Raw genomic sequence first — 13,742 nt, forward strand, 5'->3', positions numbered from 1 at the left:
TTTACATTTTTTAGCTTCTGTTCAGTTGAGAATGGGCATGTAATTGGCCCGAAACGTCCTGGTTGTTTTATGTCTCCTCTAATTTGTTTTTTGTATTTTAGTGTGTTTTTATTGCGTTGTCATATCGTTTATCATACACTTGTCCAAAATACATACATATTACTTATTTTTAATTTTTATACAATGTCCATTAAATAATTCATTTTTTAATTTCAAATATTTATTTTGATTAATTTTCTTTCTCAAAAAATAAAACAAAACCGAAAAATCCGAAACGGCGCAAAGCAGGGCTGCAATTTTGACTTTAGCAATCGATATGACTATTCGACGATGACTTATCTCCTCGAAAATATTCAGTATCCACCTCGACTAGACTACCAGACCACTTAGAGATTATTCGCGCGACACCTCTCTGTGGATGATTCACGGTGACTCAGCCGCAAAGCCACTCCACTCTAGATGAAATACGTTCCCGAATCTTTCGAAATTATCAGTCAATAGTCTGCTGAGCTTTATTCAAACGGTCTTTCCCGGGTCCCAGTTTTTTTGACGGACTCTCAGTCTTTCGGAAATTTCTAAAATTTTAATTATGTACAAAGTAGTGTTATTATTCGTCTTGTGCACGACGGTTTTGGGTCTACACGTGGATCGTGCCCTCGAGCCGGGGACCCACGGCCGTGACGTCGTGGAGACGGTTGTGTATCGGATACACCGAAGTCGTGTCTTCCCCGACGACAGAGATTTTTTACGCGCGTGGCCTACACCGAGAGTAAGTTCGGCGACGATCCGCAAACATACCGCAGCGGATACCACGGAGGTGTCTGGCAATTCGATCGACTCAAGAAGACGAAATACGACGATGCCAATGACGCCACAAGCCCGTACCTCAAAAGTATCCATGCATCGATCAAGGATAAGATGGGCATCGATTGGATGCAGGTAACAACGCTAAATGATGATGTGAGGGGTTTGATACGGGCCGTTTTTGAGCCCGTCCTGACCATTCAACCTACGATCATTTGATCATTGAATGCCTATATTTTATTTTTTACGAGTATATCATAATTTGCTTATTTCGGGTCTGATACTGATTCAAACATGGATCTAAAAGCCGATTCTGAGGGAAAATGCAAGTTTGTGGGTTTGCAGTCGAATGTCGAAAAATTGACATTTTTCACCAAAATCGGCCCTCAAACCAAATTTAGGCCAGTGTTGGACTCGAAAAGAGGCCGGAAATGACCGAATAATGATAAATTCCTAGAATATAGATCTTCAATAATGATTACAATAACAGTTCTTTAAAATAAGCTCTGAATGATATTTTTAGGAATCCTACATCAGTATTAGGTAAAAATTTAGTGCATCCTGCATTGGTTGTTGAAATTTCTTTTATATACGGAAAAAAGCAACGCTAATCGAGTAAAAGAGAGTGCAAGAAATTACTGATCAAAATAGCGGCACTTTCGCAGGAATGGGCATCACCAATATAAATCGAACACGAAATAATGGACATACATTAATCGCCTATAAAAGGCCTCCCTGGAAACGATTATGGAACAAGAAACTCTATGCACATAGTTCCTTTAAGCATAAATACGTTCAATTACAGGTTAAATTCCAAGCATGAATAATGAATTCATATCAAGGCCTTGAAAAAGATAGAAATACGTCACTGGCTACTCTCCAAAATCACGTACCACAATGACAGTATGTCAACATTTTTGCGCAGGTATACATTTAATATTAAAAAAAAAAAAAAAAAAAAAAAAAAAAAAAAAACGAACATTGAGGCTCAAAAACTCCACCAGAGAAAATTTCAAGCTATAATTTTGATGTAATTCCCCTCGTCAGAAAAAATGTGTACGGTAATTTTGACAAGTTGCAATACGATATACGATACGATACGTGGTATTGAAGTAAAGCCAGTGACTGCTAAACATAGAATGGGCCAATAGACAAGGTACGAATTTAAGCATTCTAATACATGTTTCTTGTCCAAAATTTCACCTAGAACACGATTCGCGCAACGAAAATTACCGAAATCAACTCATAACGAAGATATTAACGTTTATATTTCACATTGGTCACGAGGAGTTTGAACTGCCCGCTCACAAGAAACTCAAAGCTCTACGTGAGTCAAATCGTGCCCTAGAACGTTTTCAGCAAACTTCTCAATCAAGCGATGTTCATTTCCCACCATGTGCTGTTCAAACTATAAACAACTTGCAATAGCTGAGCTAAAGCGTCAAGATTAGGGTTGCCAGATTTTTATATCGCAGAGACTGTCATGATAACGTTTAGCGCGCGATGTGAGTCACGTAGAGCATTGAGTTTTCATGAGCGGGTGGTTTGAATTCACGCATCAAGACTCATTAAATATCTTCATAACGAGTTGATTTCGGTTATTTTCGTTGTGCGCATTGTGTTTTACGTGAAATTCTGGTCAAGAAACATGTATTAGAATGCTGAAATTCGTACCTTGTTTATTGGTCCATTGTAAATTTCTTATGAGCCGCGGCAAGTTGAACCCTTAGCTTGATAGGGATCTGGATTTTCTATATTGGTTTAATGTCCTTGTTGTTTCAGGACCTCTCAATTATCTCGCCAAGACAAAATAAGAGGCGTAATCGAGCAAATAGGATTTTAAGTTTTAACAAATACTTTGATTCTGAAATACCTCTTTATAATGGTTATTTTGTGTGAGAAACGCTTCTCAAGAAAATTTCAAAAATCACAACTCAATAGCATTTTGGGATTACAGAAATATTGAAAGAAAAACAAAATATTCGCATGAAATTGCAAGATTTTTAAATCTTTCGGTAGGTCAACAGATACCGGGTTTTAAATGATCGGATGCTCACACGAAAACAAGCGATTTGCAATGCAAAACAAAATTGCAACTTATCTCAATTTTATTGCAATCAGAGGAGCGAGCCCCTTCAATTAGTAAGTCGGCAAAATACACAACACTCCGATGCACCAGCAATTATTTTACTTTATAGTCGCAGTTCATTGCAACTTGTGCAGCTCAGAAAAATTAACAAAACATTCTATCGAAATAATTTTGATTGCAATCTTTTCCTCATTTTCTACGTTCCCTCCAAAATGTTCTCATACACGATGTCCTCACAGGTGAAGGAGGAAGACTTGCTGAAGCCGCTCTACTCTGGCCTCGCCGCTCGCATCTACATCGACCTGACGAGCCAATCTCGCGGTCAGATACCTGACGACATCAAAGGCCAGGACAAATTCTGGAAGGATTGGTACCACACGCAGCAAGGCAAGTACGGAGATTTCGAGATGCGAGCGAAGGAACTGCTCGAGAGGGACATGAGCACAGCCGGTGGGAAGATAGACTTGATGTTGGTCGTTGACGGCAGCGCTAGTATAACCAAACCCAAATTCCAGTCAGCCCTCGACTCATTAGCACGCCTGGTCAACGTCTTCGACCTTCAGGAGGCGAACGTCGGTATGGTCACTTACTCGACAATTGTTACCAGCGTCATCCCTTTTCTGCACAATTTGACAACGGAAGGATTGCAGGACGCCATTAATAGCACGAGGTATCCAGGACAGCAAACGAACACTTACGCCGGGATGATGGAAGCTATCAGCCAATTCGGAACACTACCAAATGACCGGATAGAAAGTGGTATTCCACGATTAATGGTTGTCCTCACCGATGGACTTCATAATCAGGGGGATCTGAAACCGGTGGTTGCGGCTAAGCTGGCTGCCATGTCAGGTGCTGTATATATTTTAATTGAAAATTTTTGCCCTTCAAGTTACATGTAAGTGTAGCCAATTGACTTTCAGGACGGATCTAAATAGAATTGTCTCAACTACATCAGGCAGTGTCTAATTTCTCTTTGAGTTACCTTTATGGCAGAGAACCATGCAAAATGAAAACATACAATTTTAAAAGTATATTCTCCTTAATCTAGAGGAGGTTCATCGACAACTTCAGAGGGCACGTTGTACTCGGGCCTCGTTTTTCAACGTTTCTCCCGTATCTAGGTCTCGATACACGAGCGAATTCCCGAACCAATTACCATCAACGTGTCGGGAGTCATCAGTCTTAAAATCATTACTTTGCTTAGTTTTAAAATGAAAACTTTTCAGAAATGTTTCGTGCGGTAGGAAATGATGAACGGTGGTACTCTATTCTGATCATTTGTCGGCCCGTCCAATTTAGATCAGAGAGGACTGTTGCATGGTGACCATCAGAAATCAACTGGTCTACTTTGATCAGAATTGGTTCGGTATTTGATCGTGTATCCAGACCATCTGAACGACACCTCAGTTGCAATATAGAGCGGAGCATTGCGAGTTCATGTCTTGCGCCACCGCGCCTTCAGTTTTGCAGATACAACAAAGACATCCGTCGAGCACCAATAGTATCTCTGCGCCGTCATTAAAGCGTGTCATTTCCCTTGCTCTATTTCTATTCAGTGCTTTTCTCGTAAGCTGGCAACACTGTTTTTGCTCCAATTGGATATATTGCCGCAATCACACGCTGAATGTGGCTTGAATGTGGAAGTCATCGGCCCGATGCCTGAATTTGCGCGTGACGCGCAAAATTCAGCAACGATTCTCAGCAACCATCGGACCAATTTTGAATTTGTTTGAACTATTCGAGTAGATTTGATACACATCTGGATGAAAATAACTCAAATTTGCTAAATTTCAGCCGTTGGGCGATGACTGTTGACTTCACATTCAGCTGCTAAATTCAGCGTGCGATTGCGGCATTAGAGAAACAATTGAGGCAGCTTGCCTCACCTATATCAATATTGTTAATGTTTAAATGGATGAATACAGTGTTGCCAACTTGCAGAATTGCCACTGCACCTATGTTATAGGACACGGTCCTCCAAGATCAAACCCCAGTTCTCCAGGTCGAGGCTGGGGCATCGGGCTAACTCCCCTATACCCGTAAGAAAAAAATTACTGTTATGAAAAGCCTTACGTGCTTAACCTTGGTGCGCATACAAAAAAACACGGAAAGAAAAGAAGAAGGGGCTTTTGGATGATATGGAAAGTCCCAATTAATTATGGTTGTACCCCCATTCATTGTGATTGTACCCCCAATAAATTAGGTTACTATAACCCAAATGTTGCAGCACTTCCAAAATTCATTGGACATGTCCATATTATCCATCAAATTGCATCAGTACCACAATTTTGGGGAAAACAGCACTATTTTCTGTGAGCGGGTTCTGCTACAAGTGAGTCAGTTTTGCTGGTCTCGGAAATCTGTTTTGTTGCTTAGTTCTTGTAGTTCAGTTAAAAATAATAAGATCTGCCCAACAGCAACTCTCCGTTCTCAGTATTAACCGACATATCACGCTTTGAAACATTCGGTTTATGACGTCATCCATCGCGGTAGTGACACCCTTGATTTCTTCCCTTTCTTTCATCAGAAGGGGAAACTCACATTTGCACTGCGGTTATACTCAACTTGTAACTCGGATGAAACCAAGGTGGAAGCAACCAAGGCACCGCCTCGGTGGATGTCGTCATAGATCGAATTGTTCAAAGCAAGATACCTCGTTTGATATGTAACGTGGAAGTTGCTGTTTGGGTAGATCATATTATATTTAGCTTATATAAGTCGCAGGCAATTGGTGATCGCCGGCACTTTGCAAGCGGTTCACATGTTGTCTCAATCGCAATAATGCGCATCGGCATGATGCAATTTTTAAGGGTCATGGTCTTCAAAAGTATGAGCTCGGCTTGAAGCGCCTTCATTTTTCTTGATACTCTAAGCTTCGTCACGATGTTAGTTTAGTTGCCTGTTCAATCTCAACCCGAACCCGACTAATGTCACGGAGTTCACTGCACGCTCTCCCACGTGTGTATATTTCTGCCATGTTTTTATGGATGGCAAAGTGTCTATTCACATCATAGGCAACATAATCAGCACACTAATCTTGTTCTTGTATTTTTGAATTATATGACTTTCTATATTTATTCACCTTTGCCTTGCAAATTGGCGGCGATTGCTAATTGCCTGCGACATATACCTACAAGAATCAAGCTTTAAAACACAATTCTGTGACCAGTGCAACTGATCCATTTGGAACATTCTTATAATATTCCCATCTGATCCGTTTCAGGAATTACAACCTGCGCCTTCGGGATAGGCGATTCGATCAAAGTCAGCGAGCTTCGCGACATCGCGAACGAGGACCCGGACTACATCTACACGGTGCAGGATTACGACACGCTGAGGGAGCAGATCGCCCGGATGGCGCGGCGGGCGAAGACGGTGCCGCAGACGCCCAAAATGGGCTCCGAGACGAGCGAGACGATGAAGCAGTCGGCGAGAAGAGGTACTACCGATTCGCCGTGCCGGAGAACGGGACGACCATCATCCTCATCAACGAGAAGGGCGAGATCCGGGGATACTGGACTTACACCTCCGTCGAACAGCCGTCCAGCGCCTTCTACGACGGGGTCATAAACGCCGGCGAGACGTTCATCCCACCCCCGCCGGCACGACAGGTGCGACAGCGACGGGACGTGAGCCAGGATGCACCCGTGAACGACGTCATGATCGCGCTGGAGAGTTTCAAAGTCGATAGTAAGGCCAACGTGAAGATCGTCCAAGGAGATGCCAGGAAATCCGCCACCACTAAAGTTGACGTCGCGTGCTTTATGCTTGTCGCAGCTTTTAGTTTCACGGTTCTAGCGATTCACTGATTGAACAGTGACGTTTTCTTACTATGCTTGACAATCGATTTTGGATTATTCAAAAAACAAATAAGTATTAACTCAAGTCCGTGTATGTAGAATTGGACTGAATTTTGCAATTTGGAACTAAAATATCTGGCTCCTTTTAGGAACGATCAATAATGCTATTTGGACTGCATTTTGCAGTTTGGAACTATGAATTCTGGCTCTTCTGGAAAAAACACTTATGTGCATAGGGAAACCAATGGCACATACGTTGTTTTTAAACCGGGCTAGAATTTATAGTTCCAAATTGCAAAATGTAGTCCATTTGTCACGACAACGACGACGAACGACGTCATGATCGCACTGGAGAGTTGCAAAGTCGATAGTAAGGCCAACGTGAAGATTGTCCAAGGAGATGCCAGGAAATCCGCCGCCACTAAAGTTGACGTCGCGTGTTTTATGCTTGTCGCAGCTTTTAGTTTGCGGTCTTAGCGATTCACTGATTGAACAGTAACGTTTTCGTATTATACTTGGACGTATTTCTGCCAAACGGAACTATGCGCCGTAGGGGGAGGAAGGTAGAGGGGGGCTTGGATTGGCGTCGGGCTCATTCCGTCCTATACTTGCAATGCTTTTCCATGGCGCTTAGTTCCGTTTGACAGAACGCGCTGTCCGGCATTCTGAATTTCTCTAAAGGAACTCAAATTGGCGCTTAGTTCCGTTGGCAGAAATACGTCCACTTGACAATCGATTTTGGATTATTCAAATTTAAACAAATAAGTATTAACTCAAGTCCGTGTATGGAGAATTGGACTGAATTTTGCAATTTAGAAGTTGGAGCTAAATATCTGGCTCCTCTTAGGAACGATATATAGCTATTTGTTCCCTATTCATATAAGTGTTTGTTTTTCAGATGAGAATGTTTTTTTCAGAAATTGCAGTTCCGAATTTTTGCAAAATGCAGTCCGATTCGGAAACAGGGAGAGATCCTCTACTAACTTCCTGGCGACAGGTGGAAAATTTTGCTTTTGGGCATTCAAAATTTCCAAGGCGATAATGATCTACATTCTTCTTGGCTGATGATTTTCGGATTGAAGCAAAAATAGCCCACTTTTATCAGAAAACCGATTTTGTGCCATTCCTCAGATGAGCTAAAAAGTCGGTTCCATCGTGCGTAATTCCGTTGCATCGTCAATAAATAAATAAATCAAACAAATCGATTTTGCGTGATTCCAATATTAAACAATGAAGTAATATATTTCAAATCCCTGTGCATAGAACTCACAGACGAGGATGGATTTCCACTGACCTCTCGGCGACAGGTGGAAAATACTTTCAAGCATTCAAAATGTTCAAAGCTAATGATCATTTAATTTTTTTTCAGCTGATAGGTTTCAAATTGATAAAAAATGCGCCGATAAATTTAGAAAACATCAGCTTATTTGCTACAAGAATGGCCCGACTCGTCGCTTAACGGCCAGTAATGCGGTGGGTGAACAGTCAATGTTTAAGTCCCCAGAGACCGAAAACTTCTATCATTTTTGAGATACCGGTGGAGAGCTTCTTTTCGACTCGAGGTAGGGTTTCTTGTTTTACTGCATCACGATTTTGTCATAATAGATCCAAAATCATGAATGAATCATCGAACAAGAGTTTCAATCGCAAGAAATACTTCCAATCTCCTCTTCGCTTTGGTATGAATATGACAAGGTAGGAATGTGTGATGGTGTGTATTTTTACGTCGGAAACGATATACATCGAATGACGTCAGTGGCGTGGCGTGCTTTTCGATGGATCGATAGTTATGCCATTTAAACCTATGGAAAAGGATCGATAAACAGGGTGTTCGCTGCGATCACTTTAATAATCGATTCTTGACCATAGGTTTAAATGGCATAACAATCGATACATCGCATTTCACGCCACGCCACTGAATGACGTGGCCGCTAAATCATTCTATGCTGACATGCATGACTGAGTTCATGATTTAGTACGTAATACACGAGATTGGGAAAATATCTATCCAAATAGATAATGTAGTGTTAGTATTTTGTAAGCATTTATACTCTTTTTAGAGAATACTTGATTCGTTATAGAATTGTGGTGTCGTATTTGTTAAGCACTGAACATAATAATGTAATAATGGTAGTATCATGCGTTCAAAACATGACTTATAGTTATAAATAATCATGCTTTTGAATCAGCATTCATACCTCGATAAAAATATAGCTGATATTAGCGATATATGTTTTTTGCACATGTAATGAGCTACTTTCGTATGTTATGCAGGGGTTAACCGAACTAGACCTAACTCGAGAAAACGCATGATTTTTTTTTTTAAATAGCAGGCTGTGGCTAAATTACTTTAATGTGAAACGCTGATAAGAACAAGAAGTATATGTTAATGTTTCCTACGTCAAATAACTTTGTTTTGAATAAAGACATGTACATTTTAAAACACGCGGTGCGGTATTATACAGTATTATTACAGTATTACAGTATTATACTTTTACGCAGTATTATTTAGATAACTTTTTAAGGTCTCTTGCCGATTGCAGAGTTACTTTAAAGTTTCCTTACTTGTAAATACCTACAATTTCTAAGATTTTTTTGCAATTAGAAACAATTATTTATTACCTACCTAAAGTAGCCTTTATTTTTTAAAACTTTAAGACCGTCACACGCACGTATATACGTTCGAAAATCGTTCTCTACACTTTGCACGCGGAGTAAAATTAGTATATTTGAAAAATAGAGTTTAAGATGATTTTCAAATGGGGTGAGTTTTGCCATTCCAATAAAAAAAAAGTCGTATACCCAATTCAAGTTTTGCATTTTAATTTAGATAAAATGCTCTATCACTAGACAATCTGATTTCCTTCATGCTTCATTTTTCTGGTATAAATTTTCAAAAATGTGGCATTGTTATTGTTTGCAATATATCTTGCAAACAAGAAAAAATTTAATGCTATGCATAAGAATATTGCAATGTCACATGATAGTATGCGATATCAGCAAAGGAACTAAACTAATAAGAGGAAATTGCAATATATAATGGCTTTTTTCTGGAAAGTTCATCCTGTTCATATGCTTGCATATAGTTTTTAGGGTATCTACACATATTATGTTAGTGTTTCCTTGTAGTCGCATGTTGCCTAACCTCTCAATTCAAGGCGCGACAAGTATCCGTAATGATCACAGTGGCGCAATGAGGTATATTTACCACTACTGGGTGAAAATCATCACAATTTCGAGGAAACACGGTTTCAGTCAACGAAAACTTTATTGCAATTTTCTTTACAAAAATGTTCATTTTTGTAGAGGAGCATTTTTCAAGTGAAAAAATCTAACTTTGTCGGGCCAAATTTTGTTGGTTGTATGAAATTGTAAATAAAAATAATTATACACGAATCTGGGCAGTTTTTCACATCTAATACATTCTATCTCTGATTAACTGAATTAGAAACGTGAAATCAGGGAATCAGATCTCAAGTCTAACGCAAACCCGTTTTTCCTGACTAAGTTTGACCCCCGGAGTGAAGGTACCTATGAGGGGTTTGGAGGAGAGGACGCATAGGCATAAGTGCAGTTTTTGCTATTTCGAGAAATACGTGTTTGAATTTTCAAAATTACATAAAGCCTTAAGGCGGAAAGAAAGTTTAAACTGACTTTTTTATGCTTAAAATTGGAATTTTTGAGTCAATTTTTTACAAGGTATGCACTAAGACTAGTTTCACTTGAAATCATTAATAGCTCAATTTTTCAAAAACTGCACTAATGCGTTTTTTCCTCCAAGCCTCTCCTATATTTATTTGCTTTAGACAACAGTCTTTGTGCCTACATAATACGAGGAAATGCATACGGGCATTCCGGCAAAATAAGAGTATCTAGATTTGTAGAGAATCTATAGCAGCAGGTAGCAGATTGAGTACAAAATCCGTAAAAAAAGGCACCTTAAGATACCGCTGGTTCCCCTTCGTTCATTTTATTTACAATAGGTAAATTAAAGTGCTAGCAGGGTCGGATTAACGGGGTGGTGGCCACATGGGCCGTGGCACAAGGCGGCAAATTTTGCAATTTTTTTAAATGTACGTATAAAAATATATTGGATTCAGAAAAAAAAAATTACAAACGAGAAAAGGCGACAAAGTCTCTCATTTCCTGAGAGTGTAGTAATTTTTAATTTTGTCGTCTTTCAGTGATAGAAGAGACAACACCTTTAAATTAGTCGAGTTAAGAGAGAAACCAAACACGCAATTTGGCCTGGAACGGCGCGGCGCAGAAAGCAATGATAACGAGGACTTGAGATGAAAAGGAGAAGCCATCGGCGCGGCGATCGGCATGTAACACATATTACGCCTACAAGACTGGACGAATACTTCACGCATTGCATCAAACACAGTGCGGTCATTGCGGTCAGCGTGAAACGGATAGCGCCTACAAGACTGCGTGAATACTGCACGCATTGCGCCAAATACGGTGCGGTCTGCGCGGGGCGGCGGCGGAAGTTAAAATCATTAAACCACATTCATGTTTGTTCTTGAATAATTTTTACGTTCATTTCTTATGAATGGAAGGCCTTGTCCACACAGAGATAGGTTTACAAAACTTAACTTTTGCTAGTAGTGTTGATAGGTCATCCCCAAAAAATGTGTTCAACACGAGTAAACGCGTCTTATGCACCCTTCCCCCGCTGGCACGTTCACTTGATGGTTTTTTAATGATGTTTCAATACGAATAGAAGGGGGCGGCAAAATACAGGCGGCCCATGGGCGGCAAGTAGGTAAATCCGGCCTGAGCGCTAGTAGCCAGCCATGCTATACTTATTTCAGTTAAATATATGCAACTTGCTCAAATAAGTATTTAAATGGCACCAAATTCTCTGGAAGACGATTTTATCTTTCAAGGAGACAAAATACAGACACAATAATATAAACACCGAGGTCTCAATCTCTTGTCTGATTTTACCTTTACATATTTAACTACTGTCTATTACCAAAAATCGAGCATGTGGCATCCTGATGGAATCTCTGATCTCCAATGAATTTATACATTATTAGATCAATCATTGGGGTGGCGTGTTTTGAGATATATCGATTGATCTGCCATTTAAACCTTTAGAATGGGATCGATGAGGACGGTGTTCGCAGCGAACACCTATAATAATCGATCCTTTACCATAGCTACAAATGGGGAAATATCGATAATCGATCATTCACGCCACGCCACTGGGATCAATAGAAAAAAAAAACTTGAAAGAATAGAAGGTAAGTAGTTTAAATTGTCCCATGGCATCTCCGTCATTGAAAAGCACCGGATCAATGCGTCCAAGTTGGAAAAAAGGTAATTCCGAGGATCTACCCGGGAAGCACAAACCATTATATGTTGAAAAAAGCGCGTTTATGAAGATGTATGCTTTTATTGAATGAATAGAATGCACGAGCTCATTAAAAAATATAGTCCATAAACTTTCCGCCTTCAATTTCGGCGCATAGGCAACAAACGCGCTGCAGAGCTCGAATAGTTACCGTTTGGAAAGACACACATTTATTTTGCTTCGTTTTGACGGACCAAGGTCAAGGCTGCAATACAGTAAATATCGTATTTCTAAGTGCTTGTAACTGAGCTTTTATAAAATTCCTCGTATTGACTCAACACACCGTGCGGCGCGTGCCCCAACGCGAGCGATACTTCTCAAATTTATGCGAGTGAACTCTCAAGTTTTTTCAGACCTATCAGTCAAGTTGCCTCAAGTCCAAAGTCCGCGAAGCTAGATTCGAACGTTCCCTTCAAACATTTTCACCGCTTCTTGTTCTGTTTTTTTATTTTCTCAGGAGCCTCCTAATATGTACAAAGTTGTGTTGTTTCTTGTTTTATGCCAAATGGTCCGCGGATATTTTCGCGATCTCACCCTCCAACCGGGGACTCGCGGTCGCGATGTGGTGGAAGCCGTGGTTGATAAGATTCGGCGGTCCCGGGTTTTCCCCGATGACAGGGACTATCTCCGACGTTTGGCCTACTGCGAAAGCAGGTTCGGAGAGGACTCTCTGACCTATCGCAAAGGTTACTTCGGGGGCATCTGGCAATTCGATCGGCTCAAAGAGACGCAATACGATGATCCCCATACGATCATCAGCCCGGAGCTCAGAAGAATCCACGCAGCGATCTTGGACACCATGGCTTCGACTGGTTACGGGTAAATGAAGCTACCTTAAAAACTTAGCCTTACTGTATGCGTTATCAACACCAGAGTTGTTTTCTTATTAGTCGCTATGTCGAGCCTCTTAGCGTGAAGCTGGTGTAGGGGACTCTTACTTTTACTATATACCCACCCAACTCTCTAAAAACCTTAAAAAATTCTACTGTACATTCCTATTCTTTCAAATCCTTCTTAGCTTTAATATAACCTCCTCTGTCTATAGATGGCTGTAGACTCCTATCAAAATAATACAAAGGAATAGAAGCCACAAAACTCAAAAAAAAAAAAAAAAAAAAAAAAAAACACACACAGACGCCAACGCGCCAAATGCGCCTAAAAAATCGGCCATGGCGCCTAAAAAATGATGGCTCTGCGCCAACCTGGCCCCTATAAATTGCCCTTCCCCCCAAAAAAAATTCCTATTTTTTTTTGGTGAATTTTCAAAATTTCCCCCAAGTTACAGTTACTAGTTCTGTGACTAAAACATCTTGCGTCTAATTTTTCACTAAATGCACCGTGATATATAGGCAAAAAGTCAATCTGGCCCCTAAAAAATCTTTAAACGGCCCCTAAAAATCGAGCTTGATGCGCCACATGGCTCCTAAAACTCAAAGGTGAGTTTCGAACACTGATCAACACCGACAAAAATATTTGTGTTCTCGTGTTACGATGGTTATCATTGTGAGTGAAACTCAAACCAACCTAAATTTTGTGTAATCGTCTTTCCCGATGAGGGAACGTTACTACTCCTTCCAAGTTTGCAAAATAAACCCGGACAATCTAATTTTTTACAAGAAGTTTTTTATCACCTGCAGTTTTATCCCAAATTTCCCTAATTTATGCATTAGATCAGATGAAAAAA

General features: G+C 40.3%; 1 protein-coding gene and 1 long non-coding RNA gene across 2 annotated transcripts in view; one reads left to right on the forward strand and one right to left on the reverse strand.

Annotated features, from left to right (window-relative positions):
• Positions 1–13,742, reverse strand: part of LOC140224220 (uncharacterized) — a 57,363-nt gene that overhangs the window by 23,300 nt on the left and 20,321 nt on the right. The gene's annotated exons all lie outside the window — the stretch shown is intronic.
• Positions 526–7,508, forward strand: LOC109044294 (collagen alpha-1(XII) chain). Its single transcript, XM_019061940.2, has 3 exons — positions 526–939; positions 3,133–3,745; positions 6,120–7,508. The coding sequence occupies exons 1-3, from the start codon at positions 919–921 to the stop codon at positions 6,464–6,466; spliced, it is 981 nt and encodes a 326-aa protein (XP_018917485.2). The 5' UTR covers positions 526–918; the 3' UTR covers positions 6,467–7,508.

This window comes from Bemisia tabaci, chromosome 3, assembly GCF_918797505.1.
Source record: "Bemisia tabaci chromosome 3, PGI_BMITA_v3".
NCBI classification, from domain to species: Eukaryota; Metazoa; Arthropoda; class Insecta; order Hemiptera; family Aleyrodidae; genus Bemisia; species Bemisia tabaci.